At 50.1% G+C, this 27,491-nt stretch overlaps 1 protein-coding gene across 4 annotated transcripts; it reads right to left on the bottom strand.

The window, feature by feature from the left end:
* Positions 1-1,050: 1,050 nt before the first annotated feature.
* Positions 1,051-26,851, bottom strand: Klhdc4 (kelch domain containing 4). 4 transcript variants are annotated; one of them, XM_057753657.1, is made up of 12 exons: positions 26,691-26,851; positions 24,264-24,355; positions 22,787-22,865; positions 21,587-21,685; positions 18,047-18,183; positions 11,521-11,613; positions 9,689-9,848; positions 5,826-5,901; positions 4,318-4,526; positions 2,725-3,127; positions 1,731-1,856; positions 1,051-1,552 (listed from the first exon to the last, which is right to left on the bottom strand). In XM_057753657.1, exons 1-12 carry the CDS (start codon positions 26,787-26,789, stop codon positions 1,356-1,358), a joined length of 1,770 nt encoding a protein of 589 aa, XP_057609640.1. In that variant the 5' UTR covers positions 26,790-26,851; the 3' UTR covers positions 1,051-1,355. The 4 variants fall into 4 exon arrangements, with proteins under 4 accessions (XP_057609640.1, XP_057609643.1, XP_057609641.1 ...); XM_057753660.1 differs by lacking the exon at positions 26,691-26,851 and having other exon boundaries at positions 1,054-1,552; positions 22,810-22,865; positions 24,264-24,339; XM_057753658.1 differs by lacking the exons at positions 24,264-24,355; positions 26,691-26,851 and adding an exon at positions 23,277-23,514 and having other exon boundaries at positions 1,054-1,552.
* Positions 26,852-27,491: the final 640 nt, after the last annotated feature.

Genomic DNA, 27,491 nt, shown 5'->3' with positions numbered 1-27,491 from the left:
GGGGATACTATTCCCAAACCCCCAAAACCCACCTGGAGCCACAGACTGCTGACAAGAGGAGGCAAAAAGGCACAGGTGCCATGCATTCAGGAGACCCTGCTCCAGCAGCCAGGCTGGACACACCCTAACTCTGCGCTGGTCACAGTAGCCACAGTGATACTGGACATCCCCAAAGGGTGCTGGCAGTGGCTGTGGAGCCATGACCGTGCTGAGGTCTGTGTGCTTGGGTGTGCCCTTCCCGCCTCACTGCTGATGGTGGGTTCTGTCTTCTAAAAACCCAGCCTTGCGCCCCATTCACTCTGTGGGCCCGCAGCCCAGGACAGGCAGCAGAGTTCCCGACAAGGAGCTGTTCCTCAGAGCTTTTCTGTTTCTCCAGCTATGGAGTTCAGTCTGGCCAGGCACTCTCTTCCTGCCTCAGCCGTGGTATGTTGGGGTACTAGACCCATGACAATGGAGCCCCGACTCCATGGCCAGGTGGCAAAGGGCTGATGCCATGAAGGGCTCGGTTCTTGCCCTGCGGCCTCCCCATCATTTCACAGGCCACAGCCCTGTGACCACGGGAAGATGTCACTGCTTCCTCCTCAAAGACTGCAGTGGAGGGCTGGAGAAGGCAACACTTTGAGCTGAAGAGCCCCTGCTGTCTTTGCACAAGACCCAGGTCAGTTCCCAGCCCCCGAGTCACATGGCTTACAACCATCTGTAACTCCAGCTCCAGGGATGTGAGACCCTCTTCTAGCCTCCATGAGCACCAACATACACATTCACATAAGAAGAAAATACATGTCTACACCAGGCGGTAGTGGCACACACCTTTGATCCCAGCACTCAGGAGGCAGAGCAGGCGAATCTCTGTGAGTTCAAAGCCAGCTTGGTCTGCAGAGCAAGTTCCAGAGCAGCCAGGGCTACACAGAGAAACCCTGTCTCACCCCCTGCCCCTCCTCAATACACATCTGAAACGAGGGAGAAAAAAAACCCTATTAACCTTGCAGTGGAGCCAATGGACATATCCATGCACCCATAATATTCTACTGTGAGACTCAGCAGCAAACCAAGCAGCGGAGAAGGCCAATTGGCAGAAGACATCTAAGCACTCCATAGCAACTCTGGGTGACCAATGACACATACCCATCTCCTCGTTCTGTGAAGAAGGAAAACCTTGGAGCACACGGCCCAGTTTTATTAGGACAAGAGCACATATCCTGTGGGTCCCCCAAATGTCCATGTCACTCTAACCTTCCCTCCATGTGGACAGAAGCTGCGGTCAGGGCAGTGAGTTCCTCCTTAGACTGCAGCCTCTGCAGGGGCCTCCTCACGCCTGGTTAAGGACACCAGTGATGTTGAAGCCATCGCTCAGTCTAATGTTGGGCCCGTGCCATGTCTTGACCTGCATCATCAATGAATGCTTTCGCCATAGCATGGGCTACTTTCAGCACTTTCTTCTCCTTTGCATCAGGGCCCATGTGGTTCCGGGCAAGCTTCAGCCAGTACTGTTCAGTCCGGGACAGGTACTCTTCGTACTGCTCCCCAGGCGCCACCTCTGGGTGCTGTGGATCTTTCCATCCCAGAAGGAAGAATGACACGGAGCATGCTCAGTCAGGAAGTTGAGAGGGATCAGGGCACTGCTGCCCTGAATGGCAAGCTACCCAGACCCACCCTAGACACAAGCAGTGTTAAACAGGCCTCCCATAGAAGCACAGCGCAGAACAGTCAGGGCTGATAGGGATTCTAACCTGCTTCCTCCTCAGCGCTGTCCTCTGTACTGTCCTCTTCCTGGTCCTCATCGCCCCCCTCTGCACCCTCTTCCTCTGAGCTGCTGTCCTCTTCCGAGTCTGTCTCCTCCAGCCACTCCTGAGATTCTGACAAAACAAAGCCAACACAGGGTTCTGGCTACAGCTGAGGGGCCATGGGAGCTGGCCCCACCTCATAAAACCCCTCCCTCCTCCCAGGAACTGAACAGGAACCCCAACTCTCCTGTCCTGAAGCCTGGGATTAACAGACCAGCACATGCCTCTCAGATCTCAGAGCACTTGGGAGTGATACTGTGGTGGGCACCAACTCCAGCCATACTGCCATCCTACCTGTGGGCACCTGAGTGGAGGCTGTCTCTTCCTGGACCCCTACAGCCCCAGGGGTTCCCAGAAGATGGTGACAGGCCCTGCACTATGGGTAGCCCCTCCCTAGACATGCATTGCAGGTTTAGTCTCCAATCTCAGAAGAGTGAAGGACGGAAATGAGGGAAGGGGGCAGGAGGCTGACTGGCAGATGTATTGAGTTCAAGGCCAACCTGGTCGTCATAGCAAGTTCCAGGTCAGAGAGGAATACACAGTGACACTGTCCAAAAAATAAATAATAAAGGATTTGGGGCCAACGGCAATCTGGATAAAATGGGGATGTCATGATTTCTGAGCAGTAATGGAGAGAGCAACCACCTCAGAGTACCAGCCACCAAAGGCAGGCTCCAGTTCTGCCTGCTCTGCACTGACCTGGGGGAAGATGTGAGGCACATGGAGCAGGTCTGACCCGGGTACCAGTGACTTGTGCTGTGACCCACTTAGCTCCTGTGAGCACTCAGAGCACACAGGTGTATGTCAAGTGAGCCCCCATCCTCCAGGCTCTTCTCAGGGAAACCTGGCCCAGAGTCAAGAGCAGAGGTCCCTACAGGGCAGGGCACAGGCTCTCATAAGAGTCTCATTCCATACAGAGGTCTCACCCAACCCAGCTTACTTGGATCCATCTCTACCAAGGTTTTCCATTCTTCCATCTTGTGAAGGTCAAGACAGTAGAGGTCACTAAGGGTCACCTGGCGATCACCAGCTTCAAACATGCCACCATAGACATAGAGCAGTCCATGCTTGACGGCCAGCATGGCATTTGAACGCGGACACGGCTCCTGCCCAGTGCTGCTGGCCTCCAGAGCACTGTCTTCAGCCTTAGGTGGGGGACGCACTTGCAGCCCAGAGGGAGTAATCACTTGTTTGATGGTGATCACTGTCCCATCTTCAGCCACCACCTCTTTTATCACCTCCAGTGGCTCGGGGGCACCAGTCCCCCCACTCTCCTCTTCAGTGGCACCTTCGTGTTCCTCTACTTTGCCCCGCCTCCGTTTCTTCTTCTCTGACTTGGGGCCCTGTTAACACAACTCAAGCTGCACAGCAGGGCAGTGAGTGCCCTCCCTCCACCACACCAGTCAACATGCCATCTAACATGCTATCCCTGGAAGAGGTGTGGAGCAGCGCAGGCGTGAGCAGACATTCCAGGTAGCCAGGACAGTAGCGAGGAACGGCCTCCTAGCCTTCACTATAATGAGGGACAGTCATTCCTGAGTCCCACACTGGGAAGCACCCAGGTAAGACCAGGCCCGGCTAAAATGCAGACAAAGGGATGCAGATCACTCCCAGCCAACAACAGGGCTGGATGACAGGAGGGTCAGAACTCCACTCTGACCCTCAAGACTGTGTGCAGGGCCAGCACTGCAGTACCCTCCTACTGGGTTCCCTGCAGGAGGACATGTACTCTGTCTCCCTAGTCACTCTGCAGAGTACACCTGAGTGGCTCTGTAGTAGCCACTGTCGTCTGGCAGAACACCATGCTCACAAGATGGCATTTACTGAGCTATATTCAAATATTCCAGCTATGACTACCTCCAGCCAACCTGGACCTGCTCCCTGTTCTAGACACAAGACCCACTCCATCCTGAGGCTGCAGTGGGCGTCTCATACAGAACAGCCCCTGAAGGACACCTTGGGGCCCGAGGACCAAGCAATCTGAAAATAAGGCTAACTTACACACTGGGTTCAATGCTCTGAGCAATGTCGGAGACCCTGAGTGGCCATGCCTGGTATAGCTTCTCAGAGCAGGGGCCGACATGTGCAAGGTTTTCTATCATAGCGTATCTACGTCTATCACAGACCCTTCCACGAGGCTGAGCCCACAGCAGGTTCTAGTGCTCGCATACTGTGGGCACTCAGAGCAGTTTCTTTGTGCGGATGCCAGGGCGACCTGGGACGACCACCTGCTAGTCTGTCTGCTCCAGGTAGGTCCTGGGCAGCAGCTGTTGACATGGACAACAGAAAGGGGATGGAAACAGGGCTGAGCTCAAGCAACAACAGACATTAACTGGCACAGAGAACCTGACATGCTCAACATCTCGGCTCTGCCAAGGAGTGGTAGGTGACATCAAGAAGGAACAGGGATCACAAGTCCAGTCACTCAGAACGCACACAGAAGAGTACATGGGCCTTAAAAGGAAGCAACAAGGCTCGAGAGTGGGTAGGAGACAGACAGGTAATATGGAAGACTCTCAGGAGCCTAGGCTACCTTTAGCTGTGCTGCGAACCAGCGACTCCTGGCAGGATCGTAGATATGTAAGTCACTAAAGAATGAGCCCTCCAGGCTCTCCTCCTCCTCCTCATCACACACGCCCCCGAAGACCAGTATCTGATGATTTGGAGCCAGGGCCACAGAAAAGCCAGATCTTGGAGTAGGCTTGACCCCTGAAGGGTTGATCCGGGCCCAAGTCCATTTGCCTGTCAAAGAAAACAGAGGAAGGGGTAAGAGGGGACACTAAGAGCCAGGAAGAACACAGAGAGCCTTGGGCACCTGGAATAAGGATAATTGCGAGCTTTGGATACTATTTAGGCATGGAAACTCACTTTGTCCCCCTTGTAGGAAGAGGGGACGCCAGTCAACCACCCTCAAGGTTGTTCACAAAGCTCAGCTGTGTGACACCAGACCTCGCCTTCTAAGGGAGCCTGGAACCAATGGCCGAAAGGCAGAGGGACAGATGTGGAGGTGCCATCTTGCTAGAGGAGGATCATGGGCTAAAATATACCTCACTGGGGTCCTAAGCCAGCTTACCCAGCCCTGGACTACAACACCTCTCAGCGGGGACAGCTGCGCTCAGCTCTCCCAACAGGTGTCAAATTCTTCTGACACATGGAAAATGTCTTCCTGTTACTTCTAGAAGAAAGAACTGAGATTGTCCCTCACTAAACATTAAAAAAGTGCTGGTGACCATGCACTGGAGGTGACTGACGAGGCACACAGTGTGGGTAGGACTCTGGGCCTGCCCACCAGTGGTCTCCAGTCAACCCATCACAGCAGCAGGTGCTGTGGCGAGGGACTAGAGCCGAAAACACTAACATGGAGTTAGCGAGGCCCAGCATCTCACACTGTGCATCTACAGAGGAAGCACTGCTCATAACACAGGGCTCCCTCTTCATGAGGCTACTTGCTGGGCCCAAGGGACAGCACCACACTGTCCAGCCTCCAGGTTCCTGCCAGCAGTGGAAATGACTCACATTTGAGCACACAGAACTACATATCCTAGTGATGTCTGTGTGCTCCTGAGTAAGAAAACACTCTTTAAAATGTCAAGCTAGGACAGGACCACAGCAGCTCCTCCTTCCCATCTCCCCACTCCTCATCTGCCCTCACTTATGGCTCCACACGTTGGGGCTGAGCACACATGTTCAGGGAGTCCGCCCAAAAGTGTCCTCCCCAATCTTACCTCTAAGCATGAGGACTATATCCGAGAATAACATAAATACAACACAGGGTTTTCGAGGGGGACACAGTGGCTGAGTGACCTGGGCTCCTGCTGCCTTCCAGGCACACTGAAGGCTGACCCGTGTCACATAAGGCACCACAGTCCAACCACTCCTGAGAAAGGTGGTCTGGTCTTTGGCTCTAGATAGGCAACAGGGAACTCAATGCAGTGCCCACTTTGATAAAAGGGATACACAGTCTTTGCTTCTACCCAGAGGCTAAATGTAACCCACCCGAAGGCCACACATCCAGAACACAATCCTCAAGCACAGCAGTACCTTCTCCCCCTTCCTCAGGCTTCAGCAGGAACATGTCTGAGTGCTGGGTGCCTTTGTCCACGTCTTTCTTGACTCTCTGCAAAACACAGAAGTCTTGAGAACCAGCCAGGCTGCAGCAGCACGTATCAGGAGCTGCAGTCCCACGGAGAGCACAGATATGGCAGACCGATTTTAAAGCCACCACCAATAGTCAGTCATGCTGGATCACTGCAGTATGCTCTGCCACAGAATCCCTGTGTCCACAGGTCTGTACCACGTGGATGGACCCACACACAGCACAGCGCACCATACCTCACTCTGGCTCCTACGTGTCATCAGAGGACACAGCTGCACTGGCACTGTGTAGAGAGAAGCAAGCCAATACCACTGACAGACCTCCTAGAACCTTCAAACCTACCGATTCCGGGTCCTTAGCCTTCAGCTTCAAACAGTGATGTTGACTGGCTGTCAGCCCTGAGGCCACAGCCCACACATCTCCTACTCAGCACCCCAAGGCCCAGACAGCTGCTTGCCAAGATCATCACCCTGAGAAGGATACCAGTCCACTTAAATGTCTTCCTGTACTTGTGCTTAAACTCTCAGTTTCAATGCACTTGATCTTGTGGTCTTTACGTCTACAGAAAAACTGAGAGACAGCACAGAACCACTGTCCTGGAAGCTGCAGCTGCTCACCCTACCCAGGTACATGCAGAAGCTACACTGATGAGAGGGACCAACCAGGCCACACAGTCCTCCTTTTCCCTACCGTTGCTTCTCTCCCCCAGGGTGCCATTCAGGTCCTATATGTCCTGCAGGCTGGCTAAGCTCTGCCCTAGGGAACCACTAGTTCCCCTTTCCATCTGTACTGCCCAGAAAGATGTGGCAGGAATGGGAGGTGGGAGGTAAGTGGACACACGAGGCACTGTCCTTAGAGATCAAGTGCTGGTCTCAGGTTGTTTTTGTGTCAAGTTGTAATGGAAACAGCAAGTCTGACCCTCTGGCCTCTGGCTCCCTAAGCTCCCCCTCCCACATATGCTCCACCACTGTGATACCATCTGCCATGAGCCATCCATGTCCAATCCTAGATTTTCAGGGTCCAAACTCATTTTATAGCCAAGTGTGCCCTTACAGTCTGGGAGGCTGAAATAAATAACCTCGCTTCTTTTTAAGCCCTCAGCCTGTAGTATCTTATTTCCCTCTCAGAAACAGGGCCACTGTGTGTACAGTCAGGACAGCCAGGGCTACACAGAGCTTTTGAATACAGAGTTTTGAATGCAGAATTTTTTGTTACACAGATTTTGAAAAAACAAAACAAAACAAATCAATGAAAGGAGTTAGAACTCAGGTACTTTGTATGTATGCAGTGACTGCCCCAAAAGACAGAGAGGTTTTGAATGAAAATCTGAAGCCAAGTATATACATACACCTTACTATGAGTTACTGATCATGTAGGCCCCAGAAACAATCGAAGCAATACAAGCTATTGCCATTGCTCTCAGCTACCCACCAGACCGGATGGTAAAACTCTTCTCCTGACGCCACTACATGCTTTGCTTGGAGGACAATCAGGATAGAACGGACCTGAAAACTTCCTCTCTGGCTGGTTAGCTTTCATAGTGTCTGATGATGCAATGCAGGCCACTAAGGGAGAAAATTCATCAATGGTATTACCAAGAGGGGAACCTGAATACTGACTGAGCTTCCAGACAAGATGTGTCCATTGGTGAAATAGTGGCATTAGGTTATGGGGACAGTAACCACTGATTGGAGCTGAGGCTGCTCCACAGGAGGCAATTCATGCCTGGTACTGTAAACTGGGTCAAAGGCCCCTGGTTTGAGGGGTCACAGGCCCTAGGCAGAAACCTACTACTGTTCTGCTAAATGGACACATTGCCTCTCTGTCTTCTAAATAGTTATGCTTCTACCCACAGATCAGTGCTGCCCTCTACCGTGGTCAGAGAAGCGTCTCTCCGCAGTGGGCAACAGTAAACACAGGAGACTCACAGCTAGTCACAGAGCTGAGAATAAGTGGCTGTTGAGTGCTTGGCCCTAAATAGGATACTGAGAGCAACCCCACCTCCTAAAGCTCAGGGAACATCACTGAAGAGAATGTAAGAGCTGGGGGAGGGGAGGAGTACTGTGAAAAGTTTTCACATGTTTAGGACACGACACAACGTTACACTCGTGAAACTCAGAGCAGCTGTGGTCACTTGCACAGGACCTGCATAAGATCAAGCCAACAAGGTTTATCACTATTCCGGCAGGCTGTGCTAACTGGACTCAGTGGGTTACAAAATGCAAAAAAGAGAGAGCATTAAGGTGGGAAGGGGCATGCTGGGAGATGTCTGGGATGGGGAATTGTAAGAGCTGGGTTTGTTCTAGATGTCCTGTAAATGGATGGAATTGTCAAAACAATAAATAAAAGATATTTATTTATTTATTATATATACAGCCTTCCTTCCATGTACACCAGCACAACAGAAGAGGGCACCAGATCTCATTACAGATGGCTGTGAGCCACCATGTGAGTACTGGGAATTGAACTCAGGACCTCTGGAAGAGCAGTCAGTGCTCTTAACAACTGAGCCATCTCTCCAGCCCAATAAATGATATTCTTAAAAAAGAAAGAAAGCAAAGAACTGAAAGTTGTAGACTACAGAACTAGTAGGGCAGAAAGGACTACGTGGGGGCCTGACAGGAAGAATGGCCACGCTCCAGGACTGCCACAGAGGGTTGTATTCACTGCATTGCAAATAAACCACGTGACAGTCAACACTATCTCTACCTGACTCCCCACACTTACATACATGAAAGGGCATGCACACAAACTAATGTTCAGGCATGACCCTGTACTTTTCTATGAACTACACAAAAGATAACGGAAGAGTGAGGGACACAGCTGCGTGAACACACGTGATCAAACAAGTGCGCAGGAACAGGAAAGGCGGAGTCCCTGCAGCATTCAGGTAGTCACTAAAAAGATTCACGTTAACTATGTGAGAATGTTTTAAAGAAAAAAAATATGAGATAGTCTTTGTTTTGTTTTTTTAAACCCCTGATTTACAACAATGTCAGGAATGGCAAAGTACCAGTACAGAGCAGGGCAAGTGGGTGGCCAGCACTTGCAGATACCGCACTCCAAAAGCAGCAAGAGACTTCTGAGCACTGGCTTGGGAACACAGCTACAACACTGACTGCAGACACAGGGAGAGGACACTATGCAGTCCTTAAATCGGCTACAGTGTAAACCCAGATTGTTCCCGTGGCAGTGCTCCTGGGAGGTTGGCATGGCATGAACTAAACTTGCATCCCCAACAAACACATAAAAGCTGGGCTTAGCCGGGCGGTGGTGGCGCACGCCTTTAATCCCAGCACTTGGGAGGCAGAGGCAGGCGGATCTCTGTGAGTTCAAGACCAGCCTGGTCTACAAGAGCTAGTTCCAGGACAGGCTCCAAAGCCACAGAGAAACCCTGTCTCGAAAAACCAAAAAAAAAAAAAAAAAAAAAAAGCTGCTTAACAGCCAGCATCTATAATCCTAATCCCGGGAGACAGCAGAGGCACAGCCAACTGACCAGCTCCACGTTCAGTGTGAGGCCTGCCTTAAAACAACCAGGTGGAAAGCAGCTGAGAAAGATGCCTGATAGTAACCTCCAGCCTAAACACCTAAACACACACCCACAAACACATAACTATACAGCAACACCCACAAGTACATGTGTGCACACAAGTGTGCGCACACACACACACACACACACACACACACAAACCCATCTCTGTATGCTTAAAGAGGAGCAGAGCCAAATCCACCACAGCTTACAGCTCAGAGCAAGGCTGCTCCCATCTCAATGGAAGCCCCTCTCAATTCTAAGCACAGGGGCCCTTACCTGCTTTGAGTAGCCCCCATAGATGGCAATGCTGCCCTGGGGGGTGACAGCCATCAGGCAGCCTGATCTGGGTGTGGGTCCAGGGCCTGAAGGGGACAGCTTGCTCCACTGGAAGGTATCCAGGCTGAAGGTGTACACGTCACTGTAGTAGATATAGTCCCTGGTGGGAAAAAAGGGCCCAGGTCACCAGAGAGATGACAGGGGAAAGCAGGGTCATTAGTGCACCAATTATGCCGAAGGCAAACTTGTGTTTTACCTAGCCATCTGCTTCAAGTCTAAATCCAAATGAAAGGCTGAAGATCCTGAATTTACAGAAGAATCAGAAACAACTCCAGTCGCAATCACAGTATAGCTTACTATGAAAGTTGTCCATTTCCTACCCCAGTGACAACCGCAACCTTCATCAGGCACATTTGGCTACTCAGTGTGACAATGAGTCTAACTGATCACAAGGCAGGAGACTAACCATTTGGTAAGAACTGAGGCAAGGATGGGCAGGGACAGAGCAATGCACATAGGCCAAAGGCAGGAACAGACCCTTGGCACCTACCACCAGGCAGGACTGGGAGGCTCCACCTAATGCTCACTCTGTTCAGAGCCAGGGACTCAGACACCAGAGCACTCAGTACATAGGGCTCTTGGAAACAAAACAGGGAGGCTGGCTATTCTGGGGTGTCTGTTACTGAACAAACACTGGCCTCAGCTGTGAAGAGGAGCTCAACTGTCCACAGAGGAAAGGCAGGGGAAGTCGGGACAACCATTGCTCCACACAGTGTATCTGAATAATCCAAGCCTGGGGCTCTACAGCCACTGTGAGCCCTGAAGGCTGTAGTGGGAGAGCTGGCACAAGGCTGTCTGCCTCTAGAGAAATGCCAAGAAACCATGGGAACTGCTCGCTGCCCCTCAAACCCACAAAGTCCTCTCCAAGGGCACATAAAGGAGAGGAGGCTCCAGGTTTCTAGAATTACTATAATCCAGTTTTCTCCAATTTCAAACTCCACTTTCAGTTAAAAAAAGTCAGCTCTTATTGAAGATAAATAACAACTGTCTCAAGGAAAATTCAGAATGGTGATATTTAAAAGTCAAGCTAATTTAATACAGATGGTGACTCCATTCACTGTAGGACTGTCATTTTGTCTGTATGCCTAAGTGTTTCCTAAATAGGTTTGTACTTGCCGGGCGGTGGTGGCACACGCCTTTAATCCCAGCACTCGGGAGGCAGAGGCAGGCGGATCTCTGTGAGTTCGAGACCAGCCTGGTCTACAAGAGCTAGTTCCAGGACAGGCTCCAAAGCCACAGAGAAACCCTGTCTCGAAAAAACCAAAAAAAAAAAAAAAAACAAAAAACAAAAAACAAAACGCTTATTTCCATTTATGTGCATTTATGTGTACATGTCTGCATGGGCGCGCAGGGGCTGGGGAGGGCATTCGACATCCTGGAGGTGAAGCTACAGACAACTGTGAGCTACTAGACATGAGTGCTGGGAGCCGAACTCTGGAGGAGCAGCAAGTGCTCTTACCTGGTGAGCCAGCTCTCCAGTCCCCTAAAGGATCTTTAAAAACCATTGTGAAATGGTGATCCGCAATCTACAGATCTGTAAGAGGGAAGGGTTATGCTGGTTCGCACACAACCACACACACAGTAGGTACCAACTTAATGTAAGGACAAGCCCATGTTTTCCTCAATACTTCATGTGGCTGTCACACACTGTCGCTGCCTAGCCGTGTGCCCAGGAAGTTAGTGAGCAGTGTTCCTACGGTGATCAGATTGTTTGGCCCATGCAACCTCTACCCTGTGCTCCAGAAGAGGCCCAATCTGCTCTGAATACCAACCTTGTGCTTTCATGGAAGCCACCAAAAACAATTAACTGTCGCTTCCAGGCCACCATCCGATGTCCACTACGACCTGAAGGACCACCTGTTGATCTAAAATGACGAGGAGAAAAAAAAATTATTAAGTTAGATATTTCTTATCTAGGGTTAGTTTTTTTTTTTGCTGTTGCTGTTTTCATTTTTTGAGACAGGGTTTCTCTGTGCAATAGCCCTAGCTGTTCCGGAACATGTTCTGTAGACCAGGCTGGCCTTGAACTCACAGAGATTCATCTGCCTCTGCATCCCAAGTGCTGGGATTAAAGGCGTGCACCACCACCACCTGGCTGATTTCTTTTTTTTTTTTAATATTTATTTGCATTTTTGTGTGCGTGGGTGTTTAGTTCACACATATGTTTGTGCACTATGTGGTTTCCTGGTGCACTCAAGAAGCCAGAAGAGGACATCAGATCCCAGGGGACTGGAGTTACTGCGAGTGTGAGTGGCCATTTGGTGCTGGGAACTGAACCCTGGTGCTAGGGAAGAGCAGCCAGCACTCTTGACTACTGAGCTATCTTCAGCTCTTGATTTCCATTTTCAATACACTTAGTAAGTTCCCTTCATTATCTCTTCAATTACTAGACTCGACCTAACAGTCCTGCCTGATGCTATAGGGCTTCTGGAGGGGTAAGAGGGTAGATCAGTGGTAGAATACTTCCTTAGGAGTGTGTGAAATCCCTGAGTTCAACTCCTAGACAGTAAAGACTTCCAGAAATAGCAGAATCTCTGACTTGGAATAAATGTTTTTCAGGCAAAAAATAATAGGTAGGGTTCTCTTAAATAAAGAATTCAAAATATGCTATTAAATACATATATGGGGAAAGTCATGTATGCTGGGCAATGGTGGTACACACCTTTAATTCCAGCATTTGGGAGGCAAAGCGCGTGGCTCTTTTTGAGTTCAAGGCCAGCCTGGTCTACAGAGCAAGTTTTAGGGCAGTTAAGGTTACACAGTGGTAGCACAAGCCTTTTATCACAGCACTTTGGGAAGCAGAAGCAGGTGGATCTCAGCAAGTTCGATGCCAGCCTGGTCTACAAAGTGAGTTCCAGGATTGTTACACAGAGAAACCCCATCTCGAAAACAAACAAAAACAAAACAACACACACACACACACACACACACACACACACAGAAAGTTAGACATGGTTGCCCACATCTTTAATCCTAGTACTGCGGAGACTAAATTAGGCAGATTTCAGTGAGTCAAGACCAACCTGGGATACACACAGAGATACTCTATTAACAACAATAACAATAATTTTTAAAGGAGAGGGTCAGAACACTGGTTAAGATGCTAGCTGCAAACCGGGCGGTGGTGGCGCACGCCTTTAATCCCAGCACTCGGGAGGCAGAGGCAGGCGGATCTCTGTGAGTTCGAGGCCAGCCTGGTCTACAAGAGCTAGTTCCAGGGCAGGCTCCAAAGCTACAGAGAAACCCTGTCTTGAACAACAACAACAAAACAAAACAAAACAAAAAAACCAACAAACTTTCCCAACTGCAAATAAGTGGGAATTCCACTTTATTCTATCAGACAAAGTTGTTCTTTTTTTTTTTTTTTAAGAATCAGATTAAGATATTTCATGTCAGAGAAAAGTGTTCATAAGAATGGAAGACAGCGTTACAAAACACATTACATAAGATTCTAATCCGGGGTTTTGAGCAGTTTTATTATTGTCTGTCTTCTACATTCCTCAAGCTTTCCACAGTGAACACACATCACTCTGGTAAGCGAAAGAGGGAAGACAGAGAGGAGCGTGGGGAAAGGGAGGCAGGAAAGAGCGCCTGTCACTGTAAAAAGCTGCCGGCTGCCAAAGGCAGACCAGATCCCAGACAGAGGTTCTCTGCGGGCTCTGTCACAACCTCTCCTCCTGCCAAGGAGTCAGTGCCCGGCCTCCGGGCAGCACTCTCAACAGCCCTCCCACTGCTCCCAAGCGGAATGCGGGAAAGTCAAGTTGCTATAGGCTGTTACACAGGATTTTATGTGAAAACCCCACAGAGTGGGAGCTGGCTCAGAGGAGAGATGGCTCACAAGTTAAAAGCACTTGTTGCTCTTCTAGAAGATCAGAGGTCAGTTTCTGGCACCCACACTGGGTGGCTCATAACTACCTGTAATTCCAGCACCTGAGGATCCAATGCCCTCATCTGGCTTCTACAGGCACCTGACTCCACCGCCCCCCCCCACACACAAAATGAAATAAAACTTTAAAAGAAAAATTCCACAAACAGCAAGTTCCTAACAAATGCACCCTCCCAGAATCTCAACACTGAAAGGATCCTGCTCCCGAGGCTCCCGATGCAGCATTTGAAGCACAGCATGGAGTACCTGTTGGGGTCTTCCCTAGCTCAGTCCAGAGTGAAGACTGTTCCCAAATGCTTGACTATACCCATCACATCACCAGCATCCCTGTTAAAGTCACCCAGGATGGCCAGTATGTCTACAGAAAGTCAACCGGAAATCAGTACCTTCCAGACACCATTTTCTAGGGACTCACCCTCAGGCACCCTTTTGGGTGGTTGCATGTGGCTCACCCTCTACTCTATCAGGAAGGGCAGCTTTAGAGCCAAGTCTGCTTCACCCTTACTTACAGCCCTATACAGAAAATCTCATTAGACTGGGGGATACACAATTTGTCAACCAATTTATTTGCTTTTTCCTAGCTTTGTATCACTCGTAATTTAATAAGTATGTTCTAGGGTCAAAATTCATGATTAAAAACAGCAAACATCATTCCAGACTCAAAAGTGTCAGTCTAGGGTGCATCATCACGCCAACACGCAAGCTTCCTTAGACCAAGAGGACTATCTGGACCATAATACAGAGGGACCCTGAACGTGCACATGGGAAAAGGCCACATCCCAGGGTGAGCAGACAGCATAACCACATTTCTCACAGACACAAGGACAAGAAAGAAAGTGACTGCTCGGGCCAAAGGGCAGCTCCCTGCGGTATGAGGGACGTGGAGAAGGCGCTCACTGCGCAGCTGAGGCAGCACATTCACATGCACCTATTTCTACGACAGCAGCCACAGAAGAGACTGGACATCCCAGTGCCGCCCAGTGCCAGAAGGCAAGGCCACTGGCAAGCTGGCTATCTGTGACCCCAGAACCCTAGAGACTCAGGCCAGGTTCCCAACAGCTTCCTGACCAGGAACCCCACCAGGTCATCCTCTGGCTGAGTCAGATGCCACAGACACAACTCACTTGTGGCAGCAGCAGTGAAGTAAGCACCACTGTTCTGTAACTAAAAATAAAGGGGGGGGGGCTATAAAGAGGGTCCACGTTCCCTCTAGAAAAATAAAGCCACCTCCCAACAGCCCATTTATACTCAAATTTTCAATAGGCTTTCAATTGCAGTCAATCCTAAATATGGAGTTGCCCCACTCATCCAGAAGCCTATGTATAGCACAAAGACAGGCACGCAATGGTGTGGGCGCCAGGCTCTTAGCTCTTCTGGGCTGTGCACAGAATGGCATTCCTATAGGGCATGCTGCCAGCCAGCATCACCAACTCCACCACCCAGCCACTGTGATAGATGCATAGAAAATGTACATGCATCAGACACCAGTGCAGGCTTAGAGAGTGAACAGACAAGCATCCAACACTAGTGCTCTGAGTTCTGTTCATGTTTATACTGACAACACTACACAGTACCCCACAGCAAGCTTAGCAGACTGAATTCTACTGGAATTCTGAGTTCAAGGTCACAGGGCCCATCACAGAACAGAAACACTCCCTGCTCCCATGATGGTCCCAGGATGACCTATGGAGCTATGTGCAGCATGTCCTCTCTTTCTCAGAGCCTTCACCACCCGTGCAGACACCTTGCCTTACCTAGCTGTCAGTCCCAAGAAAACTACAGTCAGGTCAGAAGCCAACCGCTAACATGCCAGATCACCCTCTTAGCTTTCCGTAAGTCGGCCACACTTTACACACGGCCCTCGCTCCTGCTCCTTCCAAGTACTCACTGGCACAGCATGGGTGCACAGCTGACTTTGGATTAGGGTCTCAGGCACCTCATTCAGAAAGCCTTACAGTTCTACAATGCCAAGAGGAGGGCTTCAGGCACCTAGTCCACCTGGCCACTGTGAAAAGGGGCCAAGGGCTTCCTTTCCTGGGCACAGGGACTTCAGACCTGAGCTGTAACAAAGGAGGTACAACTGGTGTAATGCTCCTGAAGTAACACCAATAAGAGCACCGCTTGGCCAAGCGAGTCTTAGAACATCCGGCTGTTGTTGTCTGCTATCTAGGGTGAAAAGCAACAAAGGTCTCAGGAAAAGTCATGCAACACCAGGACTCTGAGGCCATCACCTCTGCAGTGCACGGTTTCTGTCAGCTCCTCCTCCACACAGGCCTAAGCACACTTCCTCTCTAGAAAACCAGTGGGCCTCGGTGTAGAATGAATACGGGCTCCCTCCTCCATCAGAAGAGACAAAAAGCACACAGACCACATGCATTTTTACCCTTCTAATCAATTTTATCATCTACTGAAGGCATTAATGCATATGAAAATGTAGAAATAACCCAAGTGCCCCCAACAGTCGAATGGATCAGTAGTCTGCGGGATAAAACACTGGCGCACACTCCAACATGATGAACTTGAAAACCGCACACTGAAGGCCATGATATTCCAGAGTTCTGTTTACAGCCAGAAGAGGCAAGTTCAAAGACAAAGTGGGGGCCGGGTGGCTGAGGGGTAAAGGTTTCTTTTTAGGGGCTAGAAGTCCTTTAACCTGCGACAGCAGTATTGCTTGCACAACTGAAGATGTTAAGAAACAATCATGCACTCTATGTGTGTGGTGTTACATGTGTGCATTCTTGAGCCTTTGTGTGCATACATGGTTCAATAATGGCATCTTCCCCAATCTTTCTTCATTTATTACTTAGTCTCCCACTGAGACAGGATTCCCTGTTCCAGCTGGTCATCCTGGATGGCAAGCCCCTGGGATTCGACCCCTCCACATCTCCCTCCAGTGTACAGGCTAAGTGTGCGCCTGACTTGTGTATCAGTGATGGGGATCTGCACCCACCATATTTGGGCACCATGATGGCTACTCTTGCTCGTCAACTTGACTCCATCTAGAATTAATGAAAACCCAATCTGCTGGGTTCACCTGTGAGGAACTGGTTTAACTAATCTCAGCAGCAACGGTCTTGTAAATATCTGGGGGAAAAGAAGCCATGGTGGACGTTCTCTACACACAGTGACATACACACATGGATCAGAGGAAAGAACTACTATCTTCCTCCCAGCTGCACCTCAGGGGTGTGGGGGCGGGGCTTTATCATTCTTCCATGGGTCAAAGGCTATGGGGTCCATGGTTTGGCTGTGCCCATATCAACAATGCACTTAGGACTTCGGGCTTCCTAAAGGAGCCAAGAATGACTTGTGAAACAGTCATTATGCCTGGTTATGAGGCAAATATCTGAAAGCACATCCTGCTGGGTCTGAATCAACACCGTCCCCTGATAATGCCAGAGGCTACTGAGTCTGAAACTGTCAGCAGAGGCTCCTCTGAGAGGCAATAAGCACATAAATAAATAACATCTTTCTATCCACCACGGATCTGCAGCTGAAACTCAGAGGTGAAGATGGCAACCGAAGTCAGCAGTGGTGGCGCACGCCTTTAATCCCAGCGCTTGGGAGGTAGAGGCAGGCGGATCTCAGTGAGTACGAAGTCAGCCTGGTCTACAGAGCTAGTTCTAGGACAGGCTCCAAAGCTACAGAGAAACCCTGTCTCGAAAAACCAGAAGGAAGAAGAAGAAGAAAGGAGGGGGAGGAGGGGGAGGAGAGAGAGGAGGGGAAGGATGAGGGAGGGCAACTTGGTCACAGGTGGAGGTGTGAGACTGCAATGCCAGCACTCAGGAGAATCGGGAGTTACAGACACCCCAACATTCTCTCCAGTGACAGTCGCAAGACCAGGAGACTGCTCCCTCATAATTCTGGTTTACTGCTTTATTAGCAGAGAGGGAAGGACCCTCACACTGTGGCATGCATATCCCTGGCAATACGGCTAGGGAGCACCCAAAGAAGATGCAATCACTAAGTCTGCTGGCAACTGGCCATTCTGCCAGGCTCCTCTCTGCAGTAATTCTCATTCAGAAACAGAAAGAGACACAGCAGAGGCTCCCAGCAGAGAAGCAGGCAAAAGCACTGCAAGCCTGGCTTACGAGAACCATGAAGGTTCCTCCCTCCTGTGACCAGCTCTATTTCTACATCCGTCTAAAACAGGGCCATCTCCTGGTCTTATCATGAGCGATCTTCATCGGGATCAGCACTGGCTGCAGTAGCCCTGAACCCACACTGGAGGAAATGCATGGAGAGGGTGACTCAGGCCTGACACACTGCTCACTGCTCACCATCCTAAACAACGCCTCCACTGAAGCCCTCACCCCACCACACAGGAAAGCACCCTGCTTGCTTCACCCATAACTCAATCCCAATCAGAATCACAAGCTAAGGCCAGGGCTCAGGCTCCCATTCAATCTTACCGAATCTGTTCCCAGGTCTTGGTGGCCAAGTGCAGGACCCAGAGGTCCTTGTAATGGTAGAACTGCTCGCCATCAGGAGATGCAAACTCCCCACCAAAGACCCACAGCTGTCCACCGCTCTGGGGCACCACCACAGCCTGTTAAAGGAAAGCAAACAGATTAGGTGAGCCATGGGACAGCACAGCTGGCCCCAGCACCATCCACCTAGAGTCTCAGGGACTCCCTCAGCCATTGTCTCCTAGAACAAACTTCCCGAGGCATATTAATTATATTCAAGGATCTAATACATCTGTGTTTCCCTAGACTGCAAGACAGACACCTATTTACATTCAGACAATGTACTGTTCTATTAAATGAGCAGTTACTGCAACTTCACATAGGTTATCAAGGAACAAATACCATTTCTGTTTATTAAATAACAAGAAAGTGCTTCAGCGCTGTTTATTGTTAGTTATGTGTATGTGAGGTATATGCACGTGAGAATATGAGAGTCATATACATCTGTGCATACATAAAGCATATGTACTTGTGTTGAATATTCACAGGGGTGTATGGTGTACGCATATGTACATGTGAGGCATATACATGTGTGGGTGAGGTATGTGGACATGTATGTGAGGCATATACACACTATGTGAGGTGTGTGACGTGTACGAGGCGTATGCACATGTGTATGTATGAGACATAAGCATATGGTGGATGTGAGGCATATTTACATGAACATGTGTATGTGTGTAAGGTATATGCATAGCATGACTGGGAGGTATGTGGACACATACGAGTTCTATGCAACTGTAAGGTATATGTGTATGCATACGTGTATGAGTGTGCAGGATGTATACACAGGTGTGTGAGTGTCTGAGGTGTACACACACTGGGGGGCTGCACTTGCCTGTGTGTGGGTGCAGAGGTAGGAGGAGGATGCCGAGTGTCCTGTCTATCGCTCTCACCTTATTCTTAGACAGGGTCTTTCACGGCACCTGGAGCCGGGCTTGTATAGCAGGCTCGAGTGATCCCCCCACCTCGGCCACTGACAACACGGGGGTTACAGGCACGTGCCACCACGTCCATATTTTTATATGGATGCTGGGACCATAACTCTGGTCTTCATGCTTGTGTAACAAGACAGCACTCTTATCCTCAGAGCCTGGAGACTAAGGGTGCACAGCCCCAGGGACTGCGGTAACATCTGTTACTGCAAACAGTCAAACACCCTGCTACAACTGATTCCTACAGCAGCCTCCCAGCTCAGAACAATCTCCTGGAATAAGAGCACAGGCTAAGGCTACAGCTACAACTGATTCCTACAGCAGCCTTCCAGCTCAGAACAACCTCCTGGAATAAGAGCACAGGCTAAGGCTACTGTGCACCACAGGGCAATCCCGACCACTCTCTCAAGAGAATAGAAGTCCTCGGGCTGGCCTGGCTGAAAGTCACTTCCCCGGTCATTGTCTGCTCCCTCCCATGTAACTGAAAGACCTCAGGCAGCTTCACCTGTACCCTCACTACTGCACTTGGCTGAAAACAAACCAACAACAACAACAAAACCTCGAAAACACATACACTGTATGTTCCCAAAAACCATGTGAACTGGCGGCAATCACCTTTCCTGCTAGCCCAAACAGAAGCCAAGCTGCTCCACACATACACAGAAGGTGCGGAGCAAGGACAGGCGAGACAGTCCTACCAACCTGCCCCAGGCTGTGTGATACCAGGTATTTGGGTTAACTTGTAACTGCACTGAAAACACATGGAAAAAACATTAAGCATCAAAAACAAAAACAACAACAAAAAAAGCCAAAACAAAACTTAAGACCAGTGGCACAAACAGTCACATGTATAAGATTCTGTACCCATTTCATCCCATCACCACCAGAACACAACACAACACAGGCTTCTGACCTCAGCCTCACTCTTCTGTCAAGGGAGTCCCAGCGCTACCCAAGCCAGACACCCTCAGGACCAAACAAGGTACAAAACAGGGAACTTCTTGGGAAGGTCAAATACTCTCACTGCTGCATCCCAGCACCCAGAGGGTACCCAGCAGACAAAGGGGCTCTAACCAGGACCCAGCTGCCAGCAAGGTGGTGCTTTCACAGGCAATCACAGTGTATACTAATCTTTCCACCCATAGCTCACTGCCACACTGTTCCAATGAAAACGCAGCTTTTGCTGGGGGGGAGGGGGAGAGAGGCAAAGTCTTTAATTCCAGCACTCAGGAGGCAGAGGCAGGCGGATCTCTCTGTGAGCTCGAGGCCAGTCTGGTCTACAAGAGCTAGTTCCAGGGCAGGATGCAAAGCTACATAGAAACCCTGTCTCAAAAAAAATTTAAAAAAAAAAAGGAAAGAAAACCTAGCATTCACTGAAACCCACCACAACTCGTCCTTCCTTTTCATGAGTGTTGCGGTCTGTGCTCTTCTGCTGTGATGAAACGCAGAGCAAACCAACTCGGAGAGGAAAGCTTTTGCTTTATACATCACCAAGGGCAGCCAGGGCAGGAATTGGAGGCAGGAACTGAAGCAAGGGCCATGGAGGAGTGCGGTTTACTGCCTTTCTCCCCACAACTTGCTCAGTTTTCTTTCTTACATGATCCAGGGCCATATGTCCAGAACCAGCATCAGCCATGGTGATCTGAGCCTCCTACATGAATCATTAATCAAGAAAATGCCCCACAGAAGTGCCCCCAGGACAGTCTGCTGGAGGCAATGCCTCAAATGAGGCTCCTCCTTCCCAGGTGACTCTAGTTATGTCAAGTTGACAAAATCAACCAGTACAATGTGAATGCACCTGACTATTAATTACTCTGGGGACAAACCATCCAGTCAACAGTCAAACACAGCCCTCCCTCCCCTTTTTCTGACATCAAGCCTCATAGTCAGCTGCCTGCAGCCTGCAAAGTCCACACAGAAGAGCTGTCCCTCGTTCCACACCCACCTCCTCCCAGGACAGGAGAGCAAACTGTTCTGAGAAAGAACTGGGGTGTGAGACAAGGAGGAGAGCTACACCACAGTGCTCAGGGGATACCTGACACCTGGGAACAGCTTTCCTGAAAGGCAGAGCAGCTCTCACCTGCTCTCTATCTGCCAAAAGGCTAACTATAAGCTTATACCACACAATTTATCCAAAGTGATTCTGTTTCCTCCACCATCCCGGAGAACCCACTTCTGAACATCGCACCTTGCTCTGGTTAGCAGCAGCCCAGCCTTGCGGCACACATGGGAGGCTCTAACCAGCAGGTGCTGTTTGACCCTGTCCTAACATGCAGCATTACACTCAATAATCGCATTCAGAGCAGGGGCTCACTCCCTCTCACAGCTGAAGAGACCCGTGCAATGAAACTCAGTAAGGTTTCCAGGGAAGATGGCGGAGCCCAGGCTGGCGGCTCCAGCCTCCTGTTCCAGCACGCAGGAGGATTAAGGCAGGAGGATGCTAAGGCGCAGAGTGAGATCCTGTCTCAAAGACCCAGAGGGATGTAGCAGGAGGGAAGCAGGAAGTGGCCTGTCATCTGTAGGTGACTGTGACAGACAGTTCAGGCATTACCTGATGAGCACAGCGCCTTGGAGGTGGGCCAGGGATGTCAACTTTCGTCCAGGTGTCCTTTCTGATACTGTAGACGTAGAGTTCGTTATACATGAAGGTCTGCAGGAAGGAAGTGACCATCAGTGCCACAGTGGTGAGTACGCTCTAGGGAGCTTACACACCAATCACATCGGTGCAGAAGTGCAGACAGCAATGCCACAGTGGTGAGTATGCTCCAGGGAGCTTACACACCAATCACACCAGTGCAGGCAGCAATGCTACAGCAGTGAGTATGCTCCAGGGAGCTTACACACCAATCACACCAGTGCAGACAGGCCACGTGTACGACCCAAGGCTGCCTGGGAGGACATGACAGATCACACCAGTGCAGACAGGCTTCGTGTATGCCCCAAGGCTGCCTGGGAGGACAAGACAGATGCTCCCAACCTGCCACATGCTTAAGTCTCCATGAACTTAAGAGCAGGTAAAACACTAATGGAAGACGCTTTACATGCCTCCAAACCTCCCTTTCTCAGGCCAGCCGCCATAGCATGGTTTCAGAACACCAGCCACTGGCTGGCAGCCATCTAACATGCCACCTTTTTTTAGAAAGCGCTGCCACATCCCAGAACGAGGTTCTGAAACGACAGACATGACGGCGGTATCAGCATCCTCTCACCGATCTAAGCTCAAAGCTCACAACAAAACCCTCGAGTCGGGGCCAGCGTCACTATGTCAACCAATGGCTCAGGCCCCAAGAGTCTGCAAGACTCATCACTCTCTAACGTGAAGCCAGCTTATAAGTGGATGCAAACACAGAGAGTGAGCTGGACGAGGAAGGAAGACTTGGAACTTGTCACAGGCTACTGGAGGAGCCCATGCTTTCAACTGCTTTCCTTCACATTCCAAAACTCCGGGTTTTCTGGACCAACAATTCACTAATACTTTCTCTACTCAAAACAACTCTGTGCACCCATATGACCCAGTGGAGTTGGCTCTGCTGACTAGAAGAGACCAGGACCCCTGCAGCACTAAAGCCCCTGTTGCCAGTCCCAGAGGGATCCGGGTGACTGGTCAAGCACAGCCCACATCAGGCCTGATACTTAGAATGTGGGAGTACGGGAGGGAAGAGACAGGACAGGGCACACTTGTATCACCAATTTACATTCACTTCAAATGAGCCCTAAAAAGATGGGAGAAAAAGAAAAACATATACTTTACTTTTTGGCCATTGAAATATTCACCTCCGAAAAGGATTAATTCATCTTTCTCAGGGTGAGCAGACAGGGAGGCATTTAACCTGCAAGACAAAAGCCACAGAGGAGCAACATCAGAGAACATAGCACCAGGCTAAGCACAGACTCCCCTTCACATTCCCAAGAGGGCCGAAACCACAAGCTCTGGCAGCCCTTTCCTCCCTTCAGCTGACTCTCAGATATTTTGTCGCAGTGAAAGAAAGGCTGAGTGACATGGTCTGAAAACTCAGCTGAGAGATGGGAGGTCAGGACATATTTAGGTCATCAGGGAGAGTAATCTCATTACTGCAGTTCCGCCTCCCGTTCCCTTCCACCAGGAAACATCCTCTGCAGGCATTGTAAACTATGCCCTGCCACTGAACCTAACATCAATCACTGCTGCTTTATAAAGGTTCCAAATCATCATCAAAAGAAATTCTCCACATTCAGGATGAATATGAACCATTGGCACTCACAGTGAACTCCGGAGTGAAGGTGTTGGGCTTGCTGCAACAACCAGATGGGGCCGACAGCACACCAACTCAAGAGAAAAGGAAAAGCCAGTGCCAGCAGAATTTACCACCACCACTTTACTCCAGGGCTCAACACTGACTCCCTCCCACACCCTAGAGAGGTAGAGGCCATGTGTGAATCAGAGAGATTCAGGCTCTGGTGCATCCAATTATCTCATACCAAAGTGTCCCATCATGGGCTTCTACTCAGGCAAGTTATGGTAGGATAAAATCAATCCCAGTCTGGGAAAATGAAGCACCAAGTTTACAACTAAACAAAATGGGGCTATAGGCAGAGAGGCTTGCACACTTTCCCGACCTGAACAATACAGCTTATTACACACTTTCCCTACCCCAAATGACAGTCCATGAAGGCCCTCTCCTGATGATCCTGAGCTTCAGCTGAATGGCACAGACAAGTACTAAGGAGCCATAAATCAAGTCAGAAAGGAATCCAATGTTAGAAGCTGAGGAAGCAATCTGATGGAGACCCAAGTTGTCCATTCAGCCAATTTTACAAGTGTATGAATTCTACATACACTTGGGACCTTGCTCATAAGTTATAAATTCACTTAGAATGACAAATGTAAAGTTTGTTTCATAAGCTTTGCACATGGAAATATAAAAGCATTAAGAACAGCAAAAACCTGAGGCTCTTCAGTCTACGCCTATGAGACACCCTTCAAATACTCGCAAGGCAAAGGGAGGCTCACTGGGCCGTGTCTCTGCAGCAAGAGCAGAATGTGAGACCACCTCCCCACCCCCTCAGCAGAGCAGGGGATGACAGCCAGCTCGTCCTAGCATTTGAGAGGCAGAGGCTGGCAGACACTGTGTTCTGGGGCAGCCTGGTCTACAGAGACAGTCCCCGGACATCCAGGACTACATGGAACCCCTGTGTTGAAACTCTCTAGCTTTCCCCCACAACAGGAGACACAAAGCTGTCTCACTTACCGTGGCGTGGGTGGAGAAGATGGTGTCTCTGTGACCTGGGTCTTTGTGGCATCCAGGGTCTGGAAATGGGCTATGAGGGCCTCCAGGTCTTCCTAAAGATACAAAAGTAGCTACTGTGAGACTCAGTAACCTGTCACAGAGTCAAAGATATGGTCAACTTTTGTCCCTTTGGCCCTACTAGACTGCGATTCAATCACACCTCAGTCCTAAACACACAGAATGTAACACATCCAGGAAGTACTTGCTGCGACACCAATGGCGGCTTTCCTGTAGGTTTAGAGGCATGCACTGCCCTTTCCACCGACCAAGGGCTTTCTGTGAAGGGGATCCCACCCTGGCCACACTGCCTTCAATGGTCTCTGACAACCTGTTTGTGCCAACAGCCTGCCTTGCTGCCTACATAGCCATGCCTGGGATTTCTCTTGCTTACTGGTTGTCAGCTCCCACACCCAACCCCATGACAACATATGCGCTCCAAGAGAACAGGGCTTGAGCCCTTTAAAACAGTGCCTGAGGGCTGGAGAGATGGCTCAGTGGTTAAGAGCATTGCCTGCTCTTCCAAAGGTCATGAGTTCAATTCCCAGCAACCACATGGTGGCTCACAACCATCTGTAATGAGGTCTGGTGCCCCCTTCTGGCCTGCAGGCATACACACATACAGAACATTGTATACATAATAAATAAATAAATATCTTTGAAAAAAAATAAATAAATAAAACAGTGCCTGAATGATGGGGCTCAGTGGTACCTTGATCCCACCACTCACTGGCCCAAATTTCCCAGATGTGGCACTAGACCTAGAAATTAAGGTTTCAGTTCGCAAGTATGCTGAACAGCACTGAAACCAAGCTGCCTTCCCACCCCGACCCAGTGCTCACTCTCCTGTGTTTACTAGACTGTCCTAGCTTGCCTTCTATTGTTAGGGAAGAAAAGTGTCCCTGCAACTTACAGCTTATATTCCAACATGAAAGAAAGTCAGATCAGGAACTCAAGAACCTGGGGGCAGGAAATGAAGCAGAGACCAAGGAGGAAAGCTACTTACTGGCTTGCTTTTTTTTTCCCCCTGTGGCTTGCTCAGCTTGCTTTCTTAACAACCCAGGACCACCTGTCTAGGTATGGAATGCCCACAGTGTAGACCCTCCTACATCAATTACTAAGCAAGACAAGACCCCCAGAGACTTGTCTACAAGCCAACTTTCTTTATGTATGGAGGTGTTTTGCATGAATGTTTGTAAATGGAGCTTATGCCGGGCAGTGGTGGCGCACGCCTCTAATCCCAGCACTCGGGAGGAAGAGGTAGGTGGATGATCTCTGTGACTTTAAGACCAGCCTGGTCTACAAGAGCTAGTTCCAAGATAGGCACCAAAGCTACACAGAGAAACCCTGTCTCAAAAAACAACAACAACAAAAAGATATAAAATGATGCCTACAAAGGCCAGCCAGTTGTGAGCCAGTGGGTACACAGAATAAACCCTGGATCCTCTGCAAGAACAGCACATGCTCTTAACAGCTGAGCCACCTTGCCAGCCCCGTACAGGTCAATGTTCCCTTTCTCAATTGAGGTTTCCTCTTCCCTGGTTATGAGGATGGGAGCCCAGGAAATCCTGTGCCTGGAAAGCTATTGGGCAAACCCTGGTCAGCATAGCTGCCCCGTGTGAGAAAGACCTAAGACAAGAACAAGCATGGCACTTTGCCCGAGGTTCAACACTGATCCATCTGCAGTTCCTAGGATAATAGGAGTGTATGAAAATATGATAGCAGGGGCCAGCACCAACTGTTCTGAAATACCCCACAGTTCCAGCGACTTATCTGGTTACCTAACTCTACTTGTGCCGGCAGCGGTGGTTGCGCACGCCTTTAGTCCCAGCACTCAAGAGGCAGGGGCAGGCGGATCTCTGTGAGTTCGAGGCCAACCGGGTCTACGTAGTGAGTTCCAGGACATCCAGGGCTACACAGAGAAACCCTGTCTCGAAAAAAAACATTAAAAGTCTTACTTGTGGCTCACTCCCTTAAGGCTGTTGGAGGGAATATCTGCCCTCCCTTGAAGAAAAAAAAAAAAGCCCAGTAGAGTTAAGCCTTTACTCCGATAACGCACACCTGAACAAAGTAGGGGCCACTCAACTTCAGCTTCTCCTCCACTAAACCCCACCACGCTGCTCCACTCTACCAGAAAGGGAAGCAAGCAGAACCGAACGGCGTCCGGGACAGATCTGATTTTCAAAGGAAGCGTGGGATAAAGCGACCGGGTAAACCAGGGGTACCGGTGCGCGGAGGGGTACCGGAGAAACGGAAGGGCCTGAGGGCGCCGGGTTCGGAGCAGGCCCGCTACTCACAGACCCCGGCACGACTCCGGCTCCCGGCCTCCCAGCCGCAGACCCAGGCCACGCCACGCCTCCCTCCACGACCGTCCCTCTGAGCCTCGCTCACCTCCTCCTTCCGCGAGCGCTTGGACACCTTCTTCTCCATCTTGGCGGCCGTCTTCTCCGCGCCGCGGCCCTTCTTCTCTTTCTTGCCCTTCTTGCCCATCGCCCCGGTTCTGAAGCGGCACCTGGAGACGCCGGAATGAGAGCAAGCGGCGTTCTGCCACGATCGGGAACGAGCGGCGCGCGAAATAAAGGTCACTTCCTGTCCGTTTCTCTGGTGTTCCGGCGAGCTGCCGACTCCACGAGTACTTGGGGTCCGCCTTGCCGGCGCATCTTGGGATGCTTTAGTACGGAGCTGCTCCTGGATACACTGGCTAAGTGGGGCACTTTAGACTGGAGCAAGTGGACTTTTGGACATCTCATATCCCCAGAGAAATTTCCGTGCATTTAGGGGATTTCTGACCCAAGTTAAGGCAGCCCCATTCCCTACCCCATGTAAATGTGCCAGTCGTTGTCAGGCTCTCGAGGCACTGCCCTGAGCGAGAGAACAGCCCTTGCCCTTCTGCCGGCTTGGCTCCGCTGACCGACGCGTCCCTCCATGGGGAGGCCCCTGCTGATGACGTCAATCTATTCTCCCAACGGTGCTCAATTTATAGTATGACAAATATGTGGTAGGAAAATATGCTCCAGGCCGGGCGGTGGTGGCGCACACCTTTAATCCCAGCACTCGGGAGGCAGAGGCAGGCGGATCTCTGTGAGTTCGAGGCCAGCCTGGTCTAGAAAAGCTAGTTCCAGGACAGGAACCAAAAGCTACGGAGAAACCCTGTCTCGAAATATATATATATATATATATATATATATATAT

Source organism: Chionomys nivalis, chromosome 21 (genome assembly GCF_950005125.1).
Source record: "Chionomys nivalis chromosome 21, mChiNiv1.1, whole genome shotgun sequence".
NCBI lineage: Eukaryota > Metazoa > Chordata > Mammalia > Rodentia > Cricetidae > Chionomys > Chionomys nivalis.
Note: the sequence above shows the minus strand (reverse complement) of the source record. Positions and strands in the feature narration are given on the sequence as shown.